Here is a 27,735-nt window from a genome sequence, read left to right on the forward strand (position 1 = left end):
CGCGTTTGCTAGAGCTATTGGCATTGTAAATTCATAACTGGACATTTCTTGCAACATAAACTGAAATTAAAAAGTAAAACAGTTGACATACGCGAGCCGATTCAAAGCGATACTGTCGCCGTGAGCGTTAGCACGAAGGAGAGACACAAAATGAAAAAGAAGTTCGCTCGCAGTCAGTTATAGGCAAAATTGCAATTAGCCATGTAACAGGGTCCATCCCCAAGGCGGTAACCAAACCGCCCCAAGGTGGGACAAATGTAAAGCATTTACCAATGTCATCAAAGGATTTTTGAAAGGCAAGCCCACGAATGAGTGCTAGTGATGGACTTGCAGTGGGCATGGTTAAAAGCCGGATACATATTAACACCTTGGAAAAGCAGCGCTTGGGCTGATATGCTCAACCTAATGAAGTACATAAGCTTAAAAGCAGAGCATGTTTCAAATAGGAATATAAAGTGAAGGGATTTTCATTGAGTCCTGCAAATAGAAAGACTGAGTTATGGATGACATAAATAATAAGAGAAAGGTGAGGGAATAGGAGAAGACAAGCGAGGAATAAGAGTACAGAGTGGTGGCAATAAGAGGACAACTGGTGAACTGTATATATAAAGCCAACAGTAGCTTTTAATAACAGTACATTTGCAAAAGCAACACATAAATCTAATTAAACATGCTGTTAAGAACATATAGTAACTTGAACAGTGGTCACAAGTACTACACTTGGGAAGAAGAGGCTTCATAACCAAAGGCGAAAAAGTTATCAATTTATAGATCAACTGTTTATAAATAACCAAGTTTATCATTTTTTTCAGTCACTCATCTCTTGTCAGGGATAGTGCTGTTTTGCACCTTAAACAACGCAGAGTTTAACCACTGCCCAGTGAGTGGAGAATCAACTTCTCCAGTGGGGCAGGGTTGTGAACCAAAAGCAGTCATGGAAAAAGTTTTCAAGTGAGCCTTACATCCTTTCTTTCCCAACCTTCCTTTTTCCATCCATTCATTGTATGTCTCTCTCTTCTCTCTCTCTCTCACTCGCTTGCTCTGTCTACTGTGTCTCCATCCTTTCTTTTGATCTGCCCTCTTTCCATCACTTCTCTATCTTTTTCTCTCTTACTCTCTTTTTGATTCCACGTCTGTGGCTGCTATTATTACATACCCTGGGCTGCTGGAGAGCATGCCGGAGGTGCAAGTGGTGGTTGTCGCCCTTAACAACCAGTGTTCAGTGACTGTAGCCCCTGCAGTAAATACCAGATAAGTAAATGGCCAGTCCAGCCCTGGTCTCTAATATCACACCTGAACTGAAATATTAGATACATCATAGAGGTACACCAGCACTCCTGAAGTAATAGTCAAAGCCATGCAAGTCTCATGTAGGGAACCACACATGTGCTGATAGTTTGGGAGAAGACTACACTATATTTGCAGTCTTGCAACCAGAATGTCGTCATGTCCAACAAGAGTGAATTGGGACAGAGTCGTGCTATAAGGAGATGCAAAGTAGTCCGCCAGTATTCATGCATGATTTAGAAATATCTGAGTTTGAGGTATGCCTCGCTCATACCCCTGAGTGACAGTGTCAAGGCTGGCCAATATTATTTTGTGCATGTGACACAGCTGTGCTCCTGCCTACGGGTATGCAAAAGCAATTCAGTCAAAGAGCTCTCTCAACAAATAGCAATAGAAGCCAGAGACTACTACACTGTGCTGACCCCAATGAAATAAAGTAATCCAAGGTAGGCGAAGAAGGCAGAGACCAGTAATGGTGACCTACTCTGGTTCAAAGGCAGCATGTAAGTTGCTGAGGAGCAAAGTGGTAGTCTGTTTGCAAGTTGACACTGTGATGTAGCAGTGGCAGAAGTAGTTTTGAATGTAGGAAGTTGATGCACAGATCAAACACACTCTGATGATGAGGTCAGCATTATGCGAAATGGGACCACCTTTATGATGATTTTGGAGATCATCAGAAATTTGTGAGTTGAAGTCCATGTGCAAAGTAGGGATAGCACAATTGGGTTGAAGTGCTACCGTATCTCTGTTTTAAGCTCATAAATAAAGTACAAGACATCAAGTCTGTGTAGTAAGTCATTTTTTCTAACACAAGCCAGTAAGGTCTCTTTCTGGGACTTCAAAAGAAATATCTCCCTGGATAAAGTCTTCAAAGAAATTGACACTTATTCCGCCCATCGTGCCTGTATTCCGTGGTCCGCTCTGCTTTACTCCGCTCTGGCACTCAGTGACGTCCGCCGCACTCTGATTCACGTCTCTCATTTTTCAGTATATTTGTAGAGCGTCCCAGAGATCGATCCTTCCTTTTCTGCAGTCACGGACTGACCGCACCTCCTGGAAGGACTTGTTGATTGAATGCTGGTGAGGCAGGCTGAGTATAGTGAGCTGCTGTGTTTTCCTTTTCTGCTGTTGGATTTAATTTGCCCTGCCTCTACCCGCAGCGACAGTACTACAGCACCAGAGCACTTGAAGCTAAATAGTAGAATGTATAGCTGCACAATCATTGGAATGGGATATTCTAACCGGGAGTGAACACAGCCGGAAGGCAAGGTAAACTTAGCAAGCAACTCTTGAGAGAGTTAGAGTTACTCAACTTTCGCGCTTTAAATGGCCGTTTTCTTGGGGACAACGCCCCCTCTCCCACAGCAACCTTTCATTCTATGGAGGCCAGCTTAACATTGGCCTACACCTTTGTCTCTCCGACACTGTATCACAAAATGTTGTCCATCTTCCTCAGGAGGTCTCGCCTAAAGTGAGTTTGATGTTGGCTGCCATCAGAGCAAAGTCGCACATTCAGTATATAACACGAACGACAAAAGGATCAAATACAACACCATCTCCATAGATTGACTGCTAAGCCCCGCCAAGGACCTTCAAAGCCAGCAAAGCAGAACTCAAAACCATGTAACCGCATGGGAGGGCTACACGAAAGAACTAGGCGACACATTCACTGCCCTAGTGACAAGAAGAAATGCACCATTGCAAGGGTCCCATCAGGGGCTTTTCATTCTCACCCACGCGCAACACTGCAAGTAAAGGCATGTAAGAAAAGCGTACATTCAGCAATTAGCAAACTTCACAGGAACCCATGCGATGATACCTAGCAGCAAGAGCTGCGACGGAACAAAGCAACACTGAAAAAACTTATATGATCAATAAAAAGAGAAGACTCACTCTGGGCAAAACTTCTTTTTGACAGAACTTGCATGAACACCATAGTGAGGAGGAGCACGTACAACCAAGCACTGGAGGAACCGGACCGGCTCTGTTAAAAACTAATTCAGTGAAGTCACCTGAGGTGTGGTCCATTTGATCAGCTATCTTCAGTCTCGCCTGTGAACTCCATCACACTATCAGTCAGACAATAAAAAGACAGATAGCTAAAGGAAGAAGGGAGGGGCCCCCGAGCCTCCACGGAATTCCACCTTTATTGTTCAAACAGGATGCCATCTAGTGGTCAGAAAAACTGGGTCTGCAGTTGCTGCAAATAACGGTGGATGCCATAATTCCTGCCTAATGGAGAGGGTCTAGTATTATACTGATACACAAACATGGTGACAAGAGCAGTGCAGAAAACTACCGGCTTGTGGCATTAATTGATAATGAGGCCAAATACTTTGCTGGTGTCTTACTAGACAAGTTAGTATCTTGGTCTTTGGCAAATCGGATCATAGTGTTAAATCAAACTGGAATCTGCAAACACATGGGAACAACAACTAACATCATGGCCCTTTCTTTACTACATAAAGCTCCCACTGTATTTTTGTTTCATACACTTCCGCCCCACATTTGACAAGATTTGATCAGGGCAAATTATGGGGAAAACTGGCCAACTGGAAGGTTCCATCTAATCTCCTGAAACTACTGATACTGTTGCACACAGACATGTGGGTGCAAGGCAAATTGGGCACAGAGATACGCCTCTCAAGACCAATCTTAACCACTAAGGGTTTAAAGCAGGGTTGCATCCTTGCACCAACATTGTTCAATCTGTTTCTAGCCGACCTAACATCACGTCTAGATCACTGCAACTCCCACACCCCTAATCTGGGTGGGTAAGCACTATCAAATCTTCTCTACGCAGATGATCTGGTATTAATAACCCTAACTGGCTTGCAAGACCTGCTTGACACCACTCAAGAATACTTAATAGAACATTGCCTTAAGATAAACTTTGAGAAAACAAAAACAATGGGTGTAAATAGCAGGAGAAGAAAAACATTTAGCTGGTGCATTGCCCGGAAAGCCCTGGAAGAAGTGTCGGAATACAAATATGTATGTGTCATCACCGATAAGAAAGGCTCATTTACCCCACAGAAAGAGGCCCTGCAGCGGAAGGGGCATGTCTTAGCATTGACCCTAAGATACCTCAATTAGATGGTGGTAGGCCCAACTCTAACTTTTCTGCTTAAGGTTATGCAGGCTAAATTGATCCTGACAGTAACCTATGGGAGCAAGGCATTATGGTGCAGAGATTGATCAGCTTTAGACAGGTTAATAGCCGGATCGCATAGAACTATCTTCGGCCTCCTAAAATATACCTCTCTGCCTCCGATACGCTTAGAGTTTGGTCTTCAGAAGCAATCCTTTAAAAAAAGGGGAGCATACATTAAAATCACGAAAGCAGAACCAAATACTTTAAACACGCATTTATGTCAGGAACTGATGAACTGGAATAATTTTCCCGCTAATATCTCAATGAATCAGTTATTCTATACGGTTTACAGAATTATTGGGATACATCAAGAAACCATGCCTGCTTTAAAAAACTGGTCAGCAAAACCGCCAGAATCCTCTTGTCAATAAAGGGCAAAGCGGCCGTGGCAGTCAGACCTCATAGCTGGCACGTGCTGCAGAGTTACGATACAGGAAAACTACAATTCTACTTCACATGGGAAAGTCTAACTTAATAAAAGAAGCATTTTTGAGATTCAGACTACCTTCACTCTTGCACCTCCCTCCTTGGAAACAGTCTATCCCCATCCAGCTGCCGGCTATGTGGTAACGCTAAAATTACATGGTTCACCTGGTGTGCAGCTGGAAGGAGCTAGCAGCTGAGCGAAGAGCTATGTTACGTCGGCTCTTCAATCAGAGGCGTATTCGAACATGCGGACAAGTGGTTCTGGCCTGTTTTACACCATCGGACACTCAACTGAACTGCCGCTTTGTGAAATTCTTAACCAAGGTAGAACAGAAACTCCTTTAGGAATGGGGTGCTTGCTCTCAGTTGTAGTGACTCCTGCATGTCCATGTTTTTCTTAATATGACTACATCCTGTATCTTAGTAGATTTTATAACTGGTGCTGTCTAAATATATTTGTTATAACATCCCCTAACAAGCAACATTTTTCCTGAAGTACAGTAGTTTCATGATCTCTTTGCACTGTCGATTTCATAGGTGACATTGCGACTGTTTTAATCAAACTTAACATTTCTGATTTGCACCTGTCTGCTCGCATTTTATGAGTCAGTCACAACTTTGTTAGGTAAGAAAACATTATATGTATATGATATGTATATGATATAGTGAACTGCTATTTGTAAAGCTTTTTTTAATTTTATTTAAATAACAATGCTATGTACTTGCAGTGGTTTTAATTACCCACACAATTTTTAAATAAACTTGAAACATGATACAATCTATTTCCATGTTTCTCGAAATTGTGAACTACTCTTTGAATTTTGAGATCTTATTGCATTGTAATCAGCCCAACCCCCCTTTTCTGCTATAAGCCTTACCTGAACCACCTAGATCAATCACACACATTTATTTCATAAGAAATATATTTAGAAAATCAGTGACCTTGCACTTGCAAATTCATATTTATGCATCGTACTGTTATGTTACCAGTCTGTCTTCAGATCTTGTAATTTAGAGGTGAGGAGCATGCATGAGTTGGATGGTTCTTTGTGTAAGCAGAGGACTGAGCTAGCACCCTGCTTGGTCTTTGTGGCCTCATTGACTGCAGCTTTGATATGGTTGACCAAAAAGCACTTTTCTAAGGTCCTCCCATGGAAGTCGAGACGAATGAGGTTGGGCCTAGGTTGGTTCCTCTCATTCCACTCTGGAAGCTCTCAGTCATTTCAGATGGTTCATCCTAGATCAGGTGTCTTCAAACTGGGGGGCGATCCCCCCTAGGGGGGCCTCAAGTGATCCCAGGGGGGGCGCCAGGCTCCGGCCAAAAGAAGCATTTCACAGATAAGTGTTTTCTTTTAAGCAGAAACATGTTATTGCATTTTTTTTAAATGGCACAGTACGTTTAAATATATCTAGACATATTTAAACATTGCCATCTTTATAAAATATTTGTGAAAAATTCTGAAGGGGGGCCCAATGATTTTTATTTTTTAACTTGGGGGGCTCAGCATAAAAAAGTTTGGAGACCACTGTCCTAGATAATCTACAGTCTCTGCATCTTTGGGGGTGCCACTGGTGTCTCCCCCCCCCCCTTCTACCAATAGCTTGCCAACACCCAGTTCTACCATGTAGAATCCTTTCCAGAGAACAACAGTCACCTGAAACTTATTTGACTGCATTAAATATTGGATGTCCAAGTTCTGCTTTAAAACGCAGTCCTTCAAAAATCTTGTTCCTGCCTTTGTACCGCTGCATTTCTTCCTTATCATCCCACACCTGGCTTCCCCATCAAGGGCCATGAATATCTCGCCCACTCAAAGGCCACTGTTCTTGTTCATGATACCCGGCTTTCTTTAGGTGTCCCTATTGAAAAATGATTTGACTCTGCTTTCTATTGATTTTATCCAGTTGCTCAACTAAAAACACAGAATCGACTCAGTGACCCATGACTTTATCTAATGCTCATTCTCACCCTTAAAACGGTCTGCATCTTGCTTCCTTTCTGGCCTCTCAAAAAACACCCAAAGCCGACTGGGATCTGCCTTGCATCCACTTCTCTCATCATCTCTGGAACAGAAATGTCAGAGTACATTGTTCCTCTAACTCTTCCTTCTGCACTTCTTACCCCTCGCAGTCTGCATTGCCGTGTCATCTCTAGTGACCATCACAACACTCACAGTAGATATCGCCTCAGAGTTGATATCCCCAAAATCATAGAACAACTGACTTCAATTTCACATTATGAACTTTGGCTGCAATATTTTGAAATGCCAGCCTAGTTAACTACAGCTTGCAAGAGTCTCTTGACGTTCCTCAAACATTGCATGTCAGTGTCTGGGGCACGTGTCACTCAAGGGTAACTAGGCCAAGGTTGTGATAAGTTTGGAAGCTCTCCTTGTAAACAAAGAATTGCAAGGGAGGGGCAGTTGCAAGGTGCCTACAATGATGGGCATGTGATGGCTTTGCTCTGTGCCTCCTGCATCCTACTCATTCCTACACAATCTGTTTCCAATTGGGCAGGCATCTGGCAATGTGAGAGCCCAAGTGGGGCCCTCCAGGGTTTAGCTGTGGAAGTATCAAGCACCACTGGCGGATAAGGAATGGAGCCACTTAGTGAGGGACGGCCTGACACTGGATGTCAGAGGCCTTCAGCTGCCGCTCCCTAGAGCAGCACAGCCTGACACTTGCTACCTGCCTTTTGTGACTGCCTTAGAAGAGAAGATTAATGGCTGCTACTGGGGTTGAGCTGACAAAGGTAACTTACAGCAGCTTGATTTGTTTTAGTTCATGGGGATGAGGAGTGTGGCTGCAGTGGCCCATTCGCTAACTCAGATGCTGTTGGGCAAGGAGCCAGACAAGTCACTGACCGCATTCATTGTCTTGAGTGGAGGCGAATTGGCAGTGAAGGGCTGGCCAGATCGATTAACTTACAAATATTTGACCTCCCTGTGAATTTTGAAGGACCAAGCACAACAGAATTTTTCAAAACCTGGATCAAAGCTAAGGTCTCCTCTTACTTTATATTAGAGTGAGTACATTGTGTCCTGGCCTCATGGTTGTGAAACTCTTGAGCTGTTGAACCCATAACACAATCTTCCAAGCTGCCAGGACCAAAGGGCTTCTACTCTTTTAATGTCACCAATGTAATGACTTTTCCCAACTACAGTGGCAGAACAACATCAATAAACATCCCTTTGGTCTGTCAAAAAACTGCAAAAGTTAGGACTTGGGTATTCCCTCATTTTTTCTGCAAAACAAAAGATCATTGCTGACCAGCATGCCCGTTTTCTCACCGACCCTCAAGATAAATGTAAATTGGTGGAATAGCGGCCCAATGTTAATATGGAGCAGTCTGACCACTGACCGTGTCTGTGCCACACCAGGGGTCTCAAGGGGCAACCAGATGGACCAGCAGCAGCGCACCCCTTTGAAAACCATGCTCTCATGTTTTGGAAAGACATTATTTTGGGGGTCATTCCCTGCTTTCATTCATCTCTCTTTCAAAATAGACGCACTAAACAAATATAGCATTATCTTCTTGAATGCTTACAAACTCAATAAAGTTTGTTAATAAAATGGAACTGGTAATTTTAAGACATTTTCTGGCATTAACAATACTTCTCAGTGTGCATCTATTTCCTCTGTAACTCGTCAGTACAGTGTGTTGGCAGTACATGCATTAAACAAGTCACACAGTTGCAGGTACCATGGACTGTGGTCAAGAGCAGGGTCTGCTTTCCAGTGTTCACAATGCACAAAGTGCCTGATTAATATTTTTGCTGTGTCCTATTTCTTTTCGGTGATGCACCAAGGCTAGCTGATTGCCACCTAAGATGTCATGCTGAGCAGCTACTCTAGGAGGGAGTTCTCAGCAATAATGCGGGGTTGTAACACTGTGGCTGTCCATGGATGTCACCGTTGCATTACGAATATGGCACTATCTAGATATATGCAAATGGGTTTCACAAGGATATGAACAAAGCTGTAAAAAAAATGCACACTTGCATCTCATTGGCATAGCTGCAGTTAGAATGCATGGCAATAGAGATTGTCTTACCTTTAATGAAAGAAAGTCTTTATTTTTTTTTTAAGTCACAGAATTATTAGAAGTAATGTTGCTTTCTGGTGCCATAACTGTGCTAGCACATGAGAAATCATTATAAAAGAAGAAGTGCATAATTCTGTTCACGTGCCCATCCTGAAGGGAAGCATCTGTTGCTTTAGCTTGTAAATCCGGTCTTCGGCTGTAATAGCTAGGGAGTTGGCTGTTGAGATGGGATACACCAAGGTCTATTGAGAAGGGACTGAATTTTGAAAAAGGTTTTGGAATATTGAAGGGTGAAGGTGCCAGTCGCTCATGTCTCAGAGATATTGTGAACATGAGTGCGCTATTGTGTTCAGACCTTCGGGTAAATATTCTGTTTCAACCAATATCTTTCTCTGAAGTCAAAATTCTCAAAAATGTTTGGCTAGCTCAGTTAGAGGGTTCGATTTTGTTCTTTCGAGATGATTTATGTATCCTGCTGTAGAAAGAAAGCCCATCCAAAGAAGTTTTTTAAATCATTTACTCTGTTCTTTGCAAATATCTGTATTACAAATGACCATGGAGGCATCTCTAAACAGTTGATGTGATGTGAGGACTCCTCTTTGCTCCTTGTGCCGCCAGTTGAGAACTGACCACAACTTACACCTCAAACTAACCGACTTGCACTGGATTCTAAAACAAGATCTCAGGCAGAAGAAAATAATCACCCTGCCGTTCCATGCCTCTGAGTGGTCTAGCCCCCACTGAAGCTCTAATTGAAACTCTTGGTCTAGATTAATTGAATCTGAGTAAGCTAACTTTTTTCGGACATGTTGAAACTTTTGTCATTGCTTAGCTGTGTAACTAACCTGCTGCAAGTCCACAACTACACGCACCAGAGGACCCTTCTCTTGCAATGCCTGCAACTTCACCTGCAAGCCAACCTCCGAACACCATACCAAAACAACAGACTGCCACCTAAAATGCATCCTGCTGAACACCCGCTCCGTCCACAAACACGCAATTGAACTCTGGGACTTACTGACCACTCTCTCGCCGGACATCGCATTCCTCACCGAAACATGGATGAACCCTGCCTCGAAACCAGACATAGCAATAGCTATTCCAGATAATTACAAAATCACCAGAAGAGACCGCAACAACAAACCAGGAGGAGGAATTGCCATAGTCCATAAAAACACCATAAAAATCTCCACCAACTCCGACATCATCAAGTCCGCCGAGCACCTCCACTTCACAATCTACGTAAACGCCAACAACACACTCAGAGGAACACTGGTCTACAGACCCCCCCGGCCCGAGACCACAGTTCTGTGACGATATCGCCGACACCATCAGCTCCCAAGCCCTCGCCTCAACGGACTACATCCTCCTAGGCGACCTGAACTTCCACTTGGAAAATAACAACAATACCAACACCACCACCCTAATCGCCAACCTCGGCCTCAAGCAACTTGTCACCTCACCAACCCACTCCGCAGGCCACACACTCGATCCCATCTTCACAACCAGCAACCACGTCGCCTTCAGCCACACCACCGAACTCTACTGGACAGACCATCGCTGCATCCATTTTTCCTACCAGAAACCAGTCACTCACCACCACTGCACACAGCCACCCAGAAGCAACTGGAGCAAATATACACGGACCAACTGATCTCCACCCTCGCCCAGACGCCCCCCCGGGGCCTCAGACCCCAACACAGCCGCCACCAACCTGCACCGCTGGTTAGAAGACTGCGCCAACACCCTTGCATCGCTCAAAAAACACCCAAACACCCCGCGCAGAATCAAGGCCAGCTGGTTCACCCCAGATTTACAGGAATCCAAACGATGCTGCCGCAGAATGGAAAGAAACTGGCGCCGTGACCCCACCACCTCCAATCGCTTCGCCTTCAAGGAGGCCCTACGCAGACATCACCAATTGATACGCACCACCAAAACTTCAAAAACCGCATAGACACCAACGCTCACCACCTCAAATAACTTTTCGGCATCATCCAAGAGCTATCCACCCGAAGGCATGCTCCAACGAACCCCCGTCATCACAAGAGCTCTGCAACTCACTCGCATCCCACTTCCGTCGAAAGATAGAAGAAATCCACAACAGCTTCAACTCCATATCCTATCAGCTAACTACAAACACCCTAGAATCCTACGCTACAAGAAACACCCACCTCCACACCTGGACCCCAGTCAACACAGAAGACACCGCGAACACCATGGCCACCATCCACTCCGGATCTCCATCGGACCCCTGTCCACACCACATCTTCAACAAAGCCAACACCATCATCGCCCCCATCTCTGCCACACCATCAACAGTTCCTTCGAATCAGCCACCTTCCCAGAGAGATGGAAGCACGCAGAAATCAACGCCTTGCTAAAGAAACCTAAGGCAGACCCTGACGACCCCAAGAACTACCGACCGATCTCCCTCCTCCCCTTCCCAGCCAAGGTCATCGAAAAAATCGTGAACAATCAACTGTCCCGGTTCCTGGAAGACAACAAGGCACTCGACACCTCCCAATCTGGATTCCGCAAAAACCACAGTACCGAGACAGCACTCATTGCTGCAACGGACGACATCAGGACCATGCTCGACTAAGGAGAAACAGCAGCACTCATCCTCCTGGACCTATCCACAGCTTTCGACACGGTATGCCATCACACTCTCTGCACACGCCTCCACAACGCTGGAATCCGCGACAAAGCCCTGGACTGGATCTCGTCATTTCTCATGGACAGGACCCAAAGAGTTCGCCTCCAGCCTTTCCTATCCGAAGCCTCAAATATCACCTGTGGCGTCCCTCAAGGATCTTCACTCAGCCCCACACTTTTCAACGTATACATGGCCCCCCTCGGTAACATCGCACAAACACACCACATCAACATAATCTCCTATGCCGACGACACTCAGCTCATCATCTCCCTCACAAAAGATCCCACCACTGCAAAGGACAACCTCCACAACGGACTCCACGCCATAGCCAGCTGGAAGGAATCAAGCCACCTCAGGGTAAACACAGACAAGACAGAACTACCCATCTTATGCACCAACCCCTCAGCCTGGAACGACTCCTGGTGGCCCACCTCCCTAGGATCTGCACCCTCACCCACCACCCATGCACGCAACTTGGGCTTCATCCTGGATTCCACACTCGGCATGACTCAGCAGGTAAATGCCATCTCCTCTTCCTGCTACAACACCCTCCGCCTGCTCTGCAGAATCTTCAAATGGATTCCCATCGAAACCAGGAAAACCGTCACCCACGCCTTGGTCAGTAGCCGATTGGATTATGGAAACACCCTATATGCAGGAATAACAAACAAACTCCAAACAAAACTGCAAAGAATCCAGAACGCATCCGCCCGCCTTATTCTGGACATCCCACGTTGCGACCACATCTCACCCCACCTTAGAGACCTACAGTGGCTACCAGTATCAAAGAGGATCACCTTAAAAATCCTCATCCACGCACACAAGGCCCTCCACAACACAGGTCCCACATACCTCAGCGACAGACTCACCTTTCACACCCCCACCCGCAACCTTCGCTCCGCCAACCACGCCCTCGCCTACGTTCCTCACATCTGCCGCACGACCGCCGGAGGAAGATCATTCTCCCACCTTGCCGCAAAGACCTAGAACTCCCTACCACTCCACCTCCGCCTGACCAATGACCTTCCATCTGTCAGGAAACATCTCAAGATTTGGCTTTTCGACCAGTAGCTCCCCCCCGTGCCTTGAGACTCACCGGGTGAGTAGTGCGCTCTGCAAATCCTGATTGATTGATTGATTGAATGAAGGGGTCCCAGGAATATTGCTTGGATTGAATAAACTAGTAAACTACTATGCAAGCCAATAGTCTGAGAGAACGGGATGATTTTGTTAACACTCAAAGAATCTTCTTTATAAGGGAAACGTTTTCCTGAGAAAGTTGAAGAATCACCTTGTTTAAGTCTATCATAAACCCTAAGAATAATTCCATTTGTCTTGATGGAAGTAGCGCAGATGTGTCCCTGGAGGAGACACAGATTTTGCAGTAAAACCATGAATTGTGTCAGATGGGTTAACAACAAATCTCTTTCTTGAGCCAGAAGGAGAAAATCACCTAAATAAACATATAATCTCGCCTCTTTTGCTCTCATATGTGTAATGACTAGTTTCATCACCTTGGTGAAACACAAAGGAGCTGAAGACAGTCCAAAAGGAGACTTGTGTAAATTGATAAAAATTGTCTCCCCTTTCAAACTGAAGAAATTTCCTGTGAGCAGGATGCACCAGAATTGTGAAATATGCGTCCTGCAAGTCCAAGCATACTATCCAATCTTTTTCTTGCAAGGAATCTCTGGGATGAATAATGGTCTCCATTTTCAAATAGTGATACACCACAAAAATGTTGAAAGCTCTTAAATTGATTACTGATCGATATTTTTGCTCTTCTTTTGAACCAGAAACGTAGTATTTACAAGACCTGATGGGTTGTAATGGGCTATTTGTATTGCCTGTTTTTAAAAGAGAATCCCCTTCCTGAGTGATCAATAATTGCTGATCTTTGGTAAACCAGGAACAGGAATTGACCCCTACACTAGAGGAGCGTAAAGGTCTATATAATAACTTTGAACCGTTTGTAAAACCCAAGGATCCACAGTTATTGTTTGTCACTTAGGAAATAATAGAATTAACCATCCCCCCCCACCGGTGGTTGGCCAAAAATCAAACGACTTACCTGGGACTTAGGATCCTCTGTTTCTATGGCCATGCTCTCCTAATTCTCTGCCCCTTTGAGGGAAAAATTGTGGTCTGAAGCCTTGTTGCAGTTCATAGGACTCTTTGTTCTCATTGCATCCACATCATTGGGTATAGCGCTTGCAAAGTGGTTCCTGCCTTTGCCGGCCCTGGCAAAAACCCTGGAGCCAAAAATCTTTCTCAATGATAACTGAGCCTTGTCTATTAAAGCAAAGGTGGCTACGTATTTACTTAAGTCCAAAATTAAGTCTTTAAATAATAGCCTATTGGCTTGCTGGCCAGCTTCTGTAGCCGCTAAACTAACCAACTCGGGATCGGTTTTCAACACGAGACTCTTGCGACATTTTTGAGTCAGGGAAGCATTAACATTCCCCAAGAAACATATCTTTCTCTAGGCCCAATTCGATACGGTAACTGGATCTGCCACAGTGCTTCAACTTTTGCCTCCTCTGCTCAACCTCATATTCTAGTCGAAGGACCAGTCAAATCTAGAAGCCTCTCTTGGCAATTAGTCCAGGCCTATCAACCCTTTTTCAAGGTCTTTACCAAATTTAATGAAAACAATAACATATTTGGATCAATAGAAGGGGTAGCTGTTATATTGTTTGGTACATAGGGAAATGGACACTCAGCCCGTAGTCTATTGCGAGTGATTTTCTCCAGTGGCTGTCTTAATTTATTAGTAGCATACTAAGACACATGTATATAAGGAGACCCCTCTGTAGAGGTTGGATGGCGACTGGAGGTTGGATCAAATATAGGTTCACCCACACTAAAACTAATAAAACAGTTTTGTGAATCAATCTGTGACTTGGAGGACTCCCCTAACTCAGGAGGAGAAGATTTACATATTTACTCCAAAGGCCCCAATGAGATCATTGTGTCTGAATCATCATCATCATTATTATTATCATTATTATTATTATTATTATTATTACTGTCATCATCTGTGTCTTCCAAATCATCATCAGGATCACGTACCTGAATTACACAAATAGGTGAAATTAAATTGTCACTACCACAGGAAACATTCAATACTGGGTAGTTGTCTTTATTATCTGTTTGTGAAAAGGAACGCTTTTAAATTGGTGCCTTGTGCAAGCATCTTTTTTCACTGAGACTTTGTGAGATATTTACCATGGATTCAAAGACTGCCTGTTGGTCCGAGTCTTTAATAAAAATATTCAAATTATCTCTGAAAATCTCAACCCCTTTCTGCTTACTAAAGGAGTTTGTGTTAATAGATTGATTGCAAACAATTAATATATCCCAAAAATACATATGCTTAATTGCAATTTAAATATAGCATTCAAATACATGTATCCCAAAATTATTAAGCCTACAGGAGTATCAAACCCTGCCCCTCAAACTTAACTAAAAGCTCAATTTCCCTCAAGAAATTCCTCTAGATAAGCCAGAGAGCGGACCTCGTGTCACAGGGCAGATTTTGGGCATGAATGAGGTGCGTCTTAGCCATGGCCATCTTCTTTAGGGCAGCGGAGAGAGAAGGAACCACAGGGCAAGAGACACAGCCTATGAAATGGCAGTTTTGAGAAGATGCGCTCATCTCCAGCCGACGGGACGGCTGCAAGCAGGAGAGACAGACGCAGTTAAAACAGAGCACTCCACAAGGTGAGCCCGAGTGTGTCAGTTGGCCGGCGCAATTCTAGTCCAAAAGTGGGGACCAGCAAAGAAAGGTGCAATTCACCACCATTAGACCTGGCATCCTTGGTGTGGATTCCCCAAACTTTTTGGCCTCTAACCTCCTGTTTTCATGAATCATTTTTGCTGACTTTTAGGATTTGGGCGCCTTACCACTGCTGATGAGTGCGAAAGTGCAGGTGCTCTGTACTGTAAACATGGTAATAATGGCTTCACCACAATTAGCATATGTTATTTACTTGTAAGTCCCTAGTAAAGTGTACTATATATGCACAGGGCCTGTAAATTAAATGCCACTAGTGGGCCTGCAGCACTGATTGTGCCAACCACTATAGTAGCCTTTCAAACATCTCAGGTCTGCCACTGCAGAGCCTGTGTATGCAGTCTTAAACTGACATTTCGACCCAGCAAGTATACCCATTTTCCAGGCCCAAACCTTACTTTTTATTACATATGTCACTCATAACGTAGGCTCTAGTTAGTGTCAAGGGCAGAGTGCAGTGTATTTAAAAAGTTGGGCATGTACGTTTAAGTTTAACATAGTGGAAAACTGCTAAATTTGTTTTTCACTACTGCAAGGCATGTCTGTCTGTAGGTTAACATTGGGGTTACCTTGAAGCATCCTTTAAGTATAACTTTCAATTGGGAAACATTTGAAATATGGATTTGGTGTATCTGGGCTCACATTGTCTGATTTTAAATTGTAAGTCTGAAAATGCCACTTTTAGAAAGTTGGTATTTTCTTTCTTTAACCATTCTGTGCCTCTTCCTACCTCTGAATACACTTCTGGGCTGGATGACAGCTGGGCTTTGTGCATTCCATGTAGACAGTAACACACAAAGGGAGCTTGGGTGTGGCATATGCATCCTGATGGCCCATCACCAGGCTTATGCGTCTTCTTGGACTAGAGGCGAGGGAGGAGCTGACACTAACACCTGAATAGGGCTGTGCCTCTCCTCTCACACAGGGCTGCATAACCCCTGCATAGTGTCTGGAGCCAGGGAAGGAAGGGCAGATACATTTTACTCTTCAGAGGCCTCATTGAAGTCTTCCCTACTTCAAAGGCACATTTGGGTGTAAGTACTGGACCTCAATCCCCACCAAATCAGGATTCTCCTGGAACCAAGGTCATTCTGCCAGGAAAAAGGACTGCTGTGCTGTCAGGAGGGACTGCCACTTAGCAACTGCATTGCTGTGTTCGCCTACTGCTTGCTGTGAGCTGTGGTGTAACAGTGACTGCCACTTTGCTGCTTGCTTTGCTATGCTGCTTTCTGCTTGGAGTGAGAAGGACTGGATCTGTTCTCTACATCCTTGAATTCAAAATTCTTCAAGGGCTTATTACCTTGCCCCCTGTTCCCCTGCAGTCTGAGGGACATCAAAGACTGCCTGCAACTCTCCTGGTGCTGCTGGCCTCTGCCATCTGTGAGTCCTACCCGTGCCTGATGTGCCTCTCTCTAGTCCTGGGCCTCAGAAGTGGATTCTGCAGCTGATTCCTGCAAAAACCAACGCATCGGATTGAGTGCATGAAAAATTCTACCCCATTGCTCCTGCGACGCAGTGGCTGCTTGACGACAGTGGATTCACAGCCTGTGAAGCCTGACGACGATGCTCTTTGAAGCACGACGAAGATGAGCCTGCTGACGACACAGTGACCGACTGCATGGAAAATACCGCTGCATTGAGCCCTCAACGTCTATGCTTTGCTCCATCAAAGGTCCTGTTTCAGCGGACCCTGCATGGGTTCTGTAGCTAGCCTACCTTCCATTATTGTCAGCCTGGATTTAGATTTGCCCTGGTCCCTCACAACATTTAAGTAACCTCTTGACTGCTAGTGACTTCTAAGCACTCTTTTCACATTTAATCTTTAAAAATTCATTTCTCAGCTTCTACTTATTGGATTATTGTTGCTTTGGTTTTGTTTTACTCAGATAGATGTTCTCTGTTTTTCTAAATTGGTGTGGAATCCTTCTACAGTGCCTTTTACTGTGTTACTGTAATTAAGAGTTGCACAACTACTTTACACATTGCCTCTTAAGGTAAGCCTGACTGCTCTGTTCCAAGCTACCAGAGAATGAGCACAGGTTAATTTAGGATGTGTATCTGACTTACTCTGACAAGGATTGTTGTCTTCACTTGGACAGTGTGCATTCCTTGGCCAACTAGAGATCCAATTTCTAACAACCATCTATTCAGAAAACTAACAAAACAACTATAATATAATACAACTAAAATATAATCTAAAGCTGAATAGACCATAAAGTATTAAACTCAGAAATGATACCTTGACTGCGAGCCACAAGCAAAGAGAGCTTGTTGCTACCAGTCAACAGTGTTTCTGATGTTTTACTGTAATGAGAAATGTAGTCTTCTTTTCTTGGCTGCTAATGACATAAAAGGCAAGACAAGAAGGCATAATAGGAGCCTCTGGTCTTGTAATAAAATACATAGGTGCAGGCATATAGTCCTCACTTGGATGTTAACGTAGGCAGATGGGATCTATGGCAATGCAAGTGTGAAGGCACGAAGGCCCCATACAGACATCAGCCTAGATGCATGGTAATGCAGAATGGAGGCACAAGGGCCTGGCAGGTACATTGATATACCTGAAGATGTATGATGGACACAGCAACAGGGCTAGTGACCTGCTGAGCCACATGCTTTAGCTGAATTCATCAGGGACTGTGATGAGCTGAGGTACGCAGCTTCCCATACTATCTTTAGGTCACTTACTCGGGAAATCTTCGATCTGGCTATGCATTGCTTGCAGGCCTCCGATCTCCCAGGTGCATTATTCCTCATGGAAACGCTGGACTTTGATACTTGCTTAACAAGAGCAGCTTGCATCCTGAACAGTGACAATTAGCCTCTAGCCATCTCACCACTTCGATTCAAAGTTTGGCTCAAATCTTCAGGGGAACATCAATACAATGTATATTTTCTCATACCAGTCAGCAGAAAGGGATATGTCAAACTCCGATTTGTACTGGCTTCCAGATTACCTCTGGTAAATCAGGTGTTGTCGCAATGGTATTATTTTTCGCCAGTAGAAAAGAGTAGAGCTTGAGGGATGGGGGCGGGTAGTGCATCTATTTGTACAGTGTCAGTCCTTGGTTTTACCTTTGGTCATGCCATTATTCAGGTGTCCATCTTGCCAGGCACCAGCTGATCTACTGGAACTGGATTGGTTAAGGCCCAGTAAGCACTATGTTAACAAGATGAGATTTCAAGGCTAGAATGATGCATCACTTGGGACATTTTAGATACTTCATGAATTGAGGGGCTTCACAGCCCAAAAGGCATTACCTCAGCAAATGAAAATTTATTATAAGGATTACTGTATTGTCAATCTTGCAGCAACCATACACAATTATAAACCTTTATTACTGAAATTAAACACAGCCACCAACTGTTTTAACAGTTTAGCGATCTAGCCCATGAAAGGTTTGATGAAGCACAATCAGCTTTAGATCTTCACCAGTAGAAATTACAATAATTTGAATAATATCACATTGCTCTTTTTTTAGTCAATGGCAGAAAGTAAATTTGATTTGTGAAGGAATAGACACCGTATCAGAAATACTCCTCAATAACGTGACGGTTGGGAAAACGGACAACATGTTCATCAAATATGTAAGTAATTCTGAATTTAAATTTACATTTTACATAGTTACTGTTGTGCAAAAGTGCTTTTGAAACCGAAGCAGGTATGATATGTTTATTAGGCACAAGATGGAAGCATCCATACCAAGAATAGGATCATCCATCAAATGCCAATTAGAACCACCCAGATCTAGCTTATCAAATGATGCAGTAGCACACAACATGACACATGCTCAACGGAGATATCTACAAAGTTACTGTGACCCTATGTAAGTAATGTACGTCTCCGTAATGCCAAACTAAAACCCCACTAATAATACGGGCACATTCAATTGACAGCACCAACCATAGACCACTATCCCACCTCATATACTTGAAAACAATCTGTACTCTTCACGGCAATATACAAAATATCCTATCACTAAATATTGTACCCTTATAAGCATTTAGCTCGAATTCTTCAGCACTTCAACTCGACACGCAGAGGCTTCACCATCCTGCTGTTCTCCATTGCATACCCTTCCCCCAAACAGCGATCCAGGCACATGCAACACCTTTGGCAAATTGTATACATTCCAGCCAAATGTCTCCATTATTCCCTTGCCACAATCAACATTTGCAATGGAATGGAGAATTTAGACAGTTCACCAATAACCTTATGAGTCAATCGGACCCAGAATTTGTGTGTCAATGTGTTTCCTCCTTTCTCTCATATGGCCCACTGCCTTCATCTCCACTAATATCACTCTCTGTTTTAACTTTTAATAGAACCTCTTTGCCCATGTCATCTTATAAAGGGCTGCTGCTGTTTCCAGGCTTGGCATAGTGTGGTAGGGCAAACTAATATCATTACCGACACATTACAATCTGTCCTATCACACAATTCTAATTGAAGACTTACTTTGAATACTAGGTTCCACCTTCCTATTAACCCATTGATATTTGGATAATACATAAATGTCCTTATGTATTGAATACCCCAGGTGAACAAAAATGCTTTTATCTCCTCGCATACTAGCAGCACCCCATTGTCCATCGCAATCTCAACTAGAAGCCTTTTATGTTTCAAGATGTTTGATCACAACACTCATACCCTCACAATCCATAACTTTACTTGTGGCCAGTGGGAATGATAATCCACATCCACTAAAGCAATCCTGGGACTTGCTCTTAACATGTTGCATAGCCCCAAACAAGCAGGGGCAATTTTCTCCCATTATCTACACAACCTATCCACTATCTTAGCTGAAAATATAACATTTCTTTTGATTTATCACTCTAAGGGCCAGATGTAGCAAAGGTTTTTACCCATTCTGTGCCTATGGGAAAAAGTGTTCGTACATATGGCCCTAAGTGTACTCTGTGCACTTATGCATTTTGCCCTTAATCTCTCTATCCAGGCTAGGCAAACAAGTATTATTCTTCCACATCTCTTCCTGTACTCATACCCATCTGATCCTCATTATTCCTTCAATGGCAAGAACTATTCCACACAAACTATTGGGCACCACCAGCACTTCTAAGCAATGTAGTACTCCTTTGTGCCAGGATAACATCAAAGCAACACTTAGATATGACTGCTTCTCCACATAGAATTTGCCCTTGCTCTCCCATCCATACTCCAGTATTTTCCCTAACTTCATATTCTTCAAATGTTGCATCAAATCCTTGTTGGTGATAATTTCAAGTCCATTAGCAGTTTGTGGTCCTTGCACTCTAATACCTCAGTTCCTCACAAACAACCCACTTTTTGCAATCCTCCTAGATTTTTCCATTGCTACATAAAAGTATCATTTTTTCAGAGAATCATGTTATAAGTTTAATGTAATAATATGCCACTACCAAGAAAGAAAGTAGCTGGTATTTATTACCTGGAGTCAGGGCATATCTAAGTGCCATTACAAGGCACTCTTTAGATTTTACTCCATCACAGCTAATGTGGTGGTCTAAACAATTTCCTCTTGTCACACTCAAGTTTAATTCACTTCACTTAATGGTCAACCAAATCTGCCACAGAACTTTTTCTAGCATGGCATCTAGCTCCTCTCACTTCCTCCTGTGGACAAGAATGTCACCCTGAAAATAGGCCGCATTATGGATGATTTTGAATAATTTATGTATTACCCTTTGAATTACTACAGATGCAGACCCTAAACTAAAGGGGCACGTGCTTAAATCTATACGCACCTTCTATTGTAATAAAATAGATTAATGGTCCAGAGTCCTTGTGAATTGCTATTTGGTAGTATACAGAGGAGAGGTTCAAGGTATGAAAAACAGAAACCCTTAAATGTTTGGCAAGGAATGCTATCCACCCAGTTGTTGGCAACCAGCTCATATCCTATGTTTCCCATTTAGGCCATGAGCCAGGACCCCAGATTTAGGCCATTGGTACCACTTGGGGAGATGGGTTCTAACATGATGTTTTTGTAAGGTATGGTTGCCTAGAGATGGAAAGTATGCAATAGCAAATCCTCACTCTTTGCCTTTTGCCTGATCTTATTGGATTAGCTATCATAGCCAAAAAAAATAAAACAACAGTTTTCATATTTTTGATAAATAGCATACAAATGCATCATAATATGTAGAAAAATAAATCTAATTCCACCAAATTGGTTAAATTTAATATAATCTAAAAACAGTTATGATTATTAATTGTGATAATAACAATTTAGTCCTTAGAATAATAGCAGTAAAACTTCATAGTATTCCTTATATATTGTTATAGATTGTATGCATCATTTTCACTTACAATTACAAATAATAATAGCTGTTGTGGTGTTGGTAGCGCGTGCCATACATCTACACGTGTTTCTAGTGTGGAACTTTGTGGGTGGAATTGAGAACGTGGGAGGCAGGAGAGACGGCAGTTAGCCATAGACCTGCTCTTAAATGATCTCCTCTACTTACCTACCTGTGGAGGTGTATTTATTATTTTCTACTGCTGTCACATCTTACATAGGCGGTATAGGTCATAAATGAACTTAAACACAATTTTATGATTCACATTCGTCAACATCTTCTTCTGAATAGGTGCCATCATTCTCTGCGTCTGATTGATTTTCACAGGTTGGAAGTCTGCACATGTCAGTGCAGTGTACTTGAGGAAGTTTAGGCAGCAGCCACGTGTAGGCGGTTTACAGCTCCTAATACAGTTGCAAGCTAGTAGATCTAACACAGCCTGAGGTGCTGGTTGCCCCTCCATCCAGTTCACTACCAGTTGCTCTGCTCCCTCAAGTTTTTCCAACTTCCACCCTCCCCCAATTAGACTAGGTGCCTCATTACGAGTTTGGTAGGCCCAGCGGGAAACTACCCACAACATTGACGCCGGCTTGCAATTGAGCCGGTGGCAATGTTGCGGTGCGTCGGGTGTGACCACACCCGTTGTGCTTTTCAGTGCCTGTAATTCAGGCAGTGAAAAGCGGGACAGGGCTGCCCATGGGGGCCCCCTGCACTGCCCATGCCAAAACAGGGGCACTCATGGGGACCCCTGCTCCCTGTGTCCGCCAGCCTTTGCTTGGAGGTGGAACCGCCATGCAAAAGCTGGCAGAGACGGGACTTGTAATCCCAAGAGCAGCTCTGCTTGCCATTAAGACCGCCAGCACCGCCAGGCCGTTGGGTGGGGAAAAAGTGGCAGTGGTCGGACCGTTGCTCTTTCGCCATGGTCATAATGTGGCTGTCGGACCTCCGCATTGGCTGCTGTTACGACTGCCACTCTGAGTTTGGATGTCCTAGGACTGCTAGACTCTTAATGAGGGGCTAGGTGTCTGTGGATCATTCAGAAGACATCTCTTGCTTACAGCGACTTGATAGTTCGCACATTCAGCATGTTTCTTCAGACAGACCCTGCGAGGTGGAAGTTGATGACTGACTATCTCACCCTTCTTGGTGCAGAATAGGTGATATCTCAAGTCATTTATGTGATGAACTGAAGATTTTGGTGCATACAGCAAGCACAAGAATTTCTCCAAATTGTCCATTAGTTCTTCAGAGAGATACCGTTTGTCTCTGAGCTGCAAAGATATTTCCTGTGTATGTCTTTTGGCAGACAGGATTTTCAGTGCACCAACTTTTCCTTTTCCCACAAATGCTCTTACTGTGTCACATCTGGTAAACGCATGGAGACCTATCATAGCTGGACAATCATTTTCACCAAGAGTAGAAGCTATTTTCCCATTGTCAAGGACTTGCATGCGTATTTTAGTACCACATTTCAGAAACAATTTATTCATGAGTCTGTCTTGGAATCCCAAACACATAATAAACACATTGGTGTAATTTGAGCTTATCATTACTGTCTCATAACCCTCATTAGCGGCGTGTGCAGCATACAGCAACAGACAAGCATCTGCTTCTTTGCGTATAGTGTTGAGATCGGGCACTTTGTGGCATCCTTCAATGTGACTTTGTAGCATTTATCTTCACAGTTTGCGAGCAGTGTTTTATTCTCAAGTTTTACAAAATACTCTGGTTTCCTCCATTTGTTAACAAGAAATGCGATGAGAGTTGTTTTATTCCTTACATGGCTTAGGAATTTCCTCTACTGTCTGACAATCTGGGAGGGTGAAATGCGTATAACTGGTGCCCGAGTTCTTCCCCTCTGATTGTCCTTTCTCTGTTCTTAATAGACATCTTATTGTATTTATATCAAACACAACATTGATTCTTTGAGTCCTATTTCCTTACCACAAAGCCATGGACAAGACCTACTTAGCCACCTCACCAAAGTTTAACTCATCTCCTTTTACTCTCTGAACAAGAACCATACCATCAATCAGAGTGGCAGAATTTCCAGGTTTTTCCTCAGCAGGGGTAACGTTTTTCTGCAAATATGTTGTTAAAACAGCTTTGTCTTTCGCAATAGACCTTATGGAGTTGCTAAAGCCCATGATAAAGGTCCTAAGGGATGAGAAAATACATCCGTCATTTGAAGGTTCTGATTCTGTGCTGTCATAATGATTCAACCAAATAGTGCTTTCTGCTTTCATGATGATTGTCCTGCCATTGCTGTTCACTGCCTTCTTCTTGGACATTTTAGTGAAGGTTTTTAGTTTTCATTGGGTCATGAAACTTCTTAATAGGTGGATTATTCTCAAGTCGCTCAAATTTGAAGCCTATATAGCACTGTTGACCTATTTCATGTACCTACATTATGTCGGATACTATGTCATTTTTTTTTTTTTTGCCGTGGAGAGACTAATGAGATCATGTGACCCAACAAAAGGGTTTATCCAGCTTTGAACCAGACTGCTCTCGTAACAGTATCTTCGTCTTTTTAGTTGGTGGCTTATGTAGATCTACGTGAGTAATATCTGATCTGTTGTAACAAACCATTAGCCTTATCTGACCCAAAAAGGTACTTTTGTGTTCAGCCGTCATATAATATCTTTTCACAGCACCTGCCTTGAGGTTGAACCTTGCCATACCTCCTGGAGTCTGTGTCTTTGTTGGCTGTTACCTCTATTCCCTGATCGACCAGAATTCATCCCAATGGATTAACATCTGACTTTTGAACTGAAACGCATCTGTTAATAAAGTTGTGGTGTATCTCTGGATGTTTCACTCCAAGTAATGTCATTTCGGCATAGTATACAGGAAGATATCTAGTGTAGTTCATCCTGTCATACACAGAATACCATAGAATCATGGATGGTATGGCAGTAAGATGTAATTGCCAATTTCCTTCTCAAGCAGCACATAGCAGAGCCAGTCACAACATTTTCAATAATATCCACATACGACATCCAAAATGAAGAGAGAATTCCGTTGTCATGGCGAAGGTGTTCCAGAAATACATCCCAAAGCTGTTTTACTTCGGCAAAGGCAGCATTCTGCAAGAGGTCGTCTAATCTCTGTTACCTTAGGAATTTTGCAAACTCATTATCATTCTTAATGAAGGTGTAGGCTACCTGAATGTTCTCTTTGCAATCCTTCTCCACCCAGGGTATAAATTCCAACCAAGCCATTCTCAACATAGCTTCAGACACGCGCTTGTGTACTCGAACTGCATGATTGTACATACGACCTTCTAGTACTGATGATATCGATCCTTCGGCTATCATGTCTGCTTCAATGCAAAGGTCGCGAATGCCAGAATCTTGAAAGCGTTTTTCAAGAATGGACATGACATTGCAAATGGTATGAATGGTGCCCATTTGAAGAATGATTGTCGTACGTTGCTTTATACTTCCAGACGATCTCAGTTGCTTTTGCGTAGAGAGCTTGATCCATGACCACTACAATTTTCGCCAAATGCAATGATTCCTTTATCAGCTCTTACTGTTTCAAAATTTCAGAAACAGTTGTCAACTCTGTTGCTGGGGCATTAATAGCCAAGTAGCCAATAGAATCCTGTGATACTCTAGTACTGAAGTTAAATCCTGTCCAACTTGGTATTATCTGTACGAGGCTCGCTTCTTATCTTCTACCAACCCAGATTATGTTCTTATTTTGTGCAAGCTTTAATTGGGCAACACATTCCGGCATGACTTAGGTACTTGTCATCAGTGGCTGAGGCCCAATTTGTTCACCAGAAACATACATGAAGAATTCATGTTGCACACTCTCGAAGCCTTTTTTCAACTTTAAGCTCAGTGGCCTTGGTTAATTTCTGAGGCATTATTGTTCCCTTGTAGACTTTTTTTTCTGTCCACAAAATATACATTCTTCAGCATATATGTTTGACTTCATTGATGTTCTTCTGTTTAATCGTTTACTCGTGCACTCACTCGTTCCAGCAACATCCCTGACACTTCCTTCAGCTTGTTGCTTATTAGTCTGTAAATCTCTCTTCATGGTAAACAGACTCTTGCACTTCCTGTGGTAAAATTCTTCGGGAACCATGTTACTTTCCACATTTCTCGCAATGTCGAACAGTGGATTGTGATTCCTTACTTGAGCTGCCTCTAACAAAGTTTCCATGATGAGTAGTCCTGAGGGCATGTCAGCGTAACTCCATGTTGGACATTTGACCATAAATGAATTATACACTGAGGATCAGAGGGACAGGATGTGCTCGTTTCAGTCTTCTTCATGATGCTGCACGGTCACCACCAGCTCTGGAAACAGCAATTAATTAAAACATTTATACATCTAACCTGTTGTACTTAACATAATCATTATTACCATTATAACTATTATCAATTTATAAGATCACATTTACTATAATTGTAATTTTTAATAATACAATTCACAATAATTACAATTATGAAAACGGAATTTCATTTACATCAAGGTATCTTGGGAGTGGAGTGGTAACTCACAAATATATCATGTTAGAACCCATCCCCTGAAGTGGTACTGAGAACATGGTTGGCTCCAGGCCTAATTGTCCTTCATTGCGAAACCGCAATAGTCAGCCACTCCAAAGCCTCCATTTCCTCAATATTCTCTTCCCTGCACAGCTTTTCAAGTTCAACCTTCACTTCATCTCATAGTGTCATTGGTGCTCCCTACAGTTTGTTGTGCCCCTTCACAATTGCACCATTCTTCATACATATCTTTTGTTATAATCCCTTCAGTATACCTAACTTGTGACTAAACATTTCTGGGATTTGTTTTCTATTCTACTTCCTAAATGCTGTTCTTCTGTATTAATTCCACTTAAATTTGGGAAGTCATTTAGATCATGATGGGTTGTGCACCAACCTGCCAGTTCAACTGAAGCCCTCCTGGGGCAGGTATGCCCTCCATGTTATGAGATAACTGCCTCTGTTGCAGAGATCTCATTGCCTTCTATGCATCTGTTAATGTGGCAGTTGCTTTTAAAGCAGAGAAGTATGCAGAGCAGATGCCATGTTGTTTAGACCCTGTTCAGCAGACATTTTTGTTTTTCTAAACAAACCCCTACAGCAGGGTGTATTTCTTTAAAAAAAAAAAGAAAAAAAAAAAATTACCCTGACACGCTTACATTATTTTTCCAGTGCTTGGAAACCATTTGTATTGCTTCCTTGCCTCCTGCTCAGTATTGCAAGGCTTTTCCTGGACAAGGAAAATTTACACTGGAAAGACAGCCTTCACAAAGCTGGTCCTTCTGACATTCTTTGACTGACACCCCTGTGGTGGACTGACTACCAGCCAAAGGTTTACAGTAGTGCTGTCACCTAAGGTTCTTCTGTGGAAAAACTAATTCTTACTCATCTTTAAATTGAGAAAGACAAACTGCATGTTTGCTGATTTTTCAACCGGGTTGATGCACAGTGAAACTCTCTATGAGGACCTATCGGGAAGATTGGGGACACGTTTGAATCTTATAGCTCATTATTGCATCCAAACCATCACCCACTGTCGTTTGCCACATATACCTTGGCCCTAGTTTTCCTACCTTTAAACATAATGCCAATTGCGAAAAATCCTACAACTTCATGTTTTTCCTTCTGTTAGCCATGAACCATGTATCAGGTTTATTAAGCACTATATCCTAATACATGTGGCATTTATTTTCCAAAACCACATCATTACAATTCCAAACCAGCCTCATCTTGCATACCCTCCTAACTTCACCTTGTAGTAGAAACTCTGTTTCTTCATCAGTCATCATTCTGAACTATTTCCCCCTGTACTTCAGTAAGATTTTACCTCTTGTTGTTTGTACGTCCACTCAAAATGGCCCTTTTGATTATACCTCTTTCATATCTGAAAGATAGGTGGATATCCCTTATCAGTGCCATAAGTGTTCCCTAAGCCCACATCTAAAGCAAAAAGATTTTCTGGTTCACTGTAGTTCCCAATTTTCCGTTCAGTGCTACCACCCGATTTTTGTTTATGCTATTTTGCTCACTAATACCTCCACAGTTTTCACTCATCTGATA

General features: G+C 43.0%; 1 protein-coding gene across 1 annotated transcript in view; it reads left to right on the forward strand.

Moving 5' to 3' along the window:
* The window catches only part of MANBA (mannosidase beta), a 313,152-nt gene that overhangs the window by 22,304 nt on the left and 263,113 nt on the right, over positions 1-27,735 (forward strand). The window contains exon 3 of the mRNA XM_069230206.1: positions 18,850-18,955. Within this exon, the coding sequence (XP_069086307.1) occupies positions 18,850-18,955 (106 nt within the window). The remainder of the gene's footprint in view (positions 1-18,849; positions 18,956-27,735) is intronic.

The sequence above is a fragment of the Pleurodeles waltl genome, chromosome 1_1 (assembly GCF_031143425.1).
Source record: "Pleurodeles waltl isolate 20211129_DDA chromosome 1_1, aPleWal1.hap1.20221129, whole genome shotgun sequence".
In the NCBI taxonomy this organism is placed as follows: Eukaryota; Metazoa; Chordata; class Amphibia; order Caudata; family Salamandridae; genus Pleurodeles; species Pleurodeles waltl.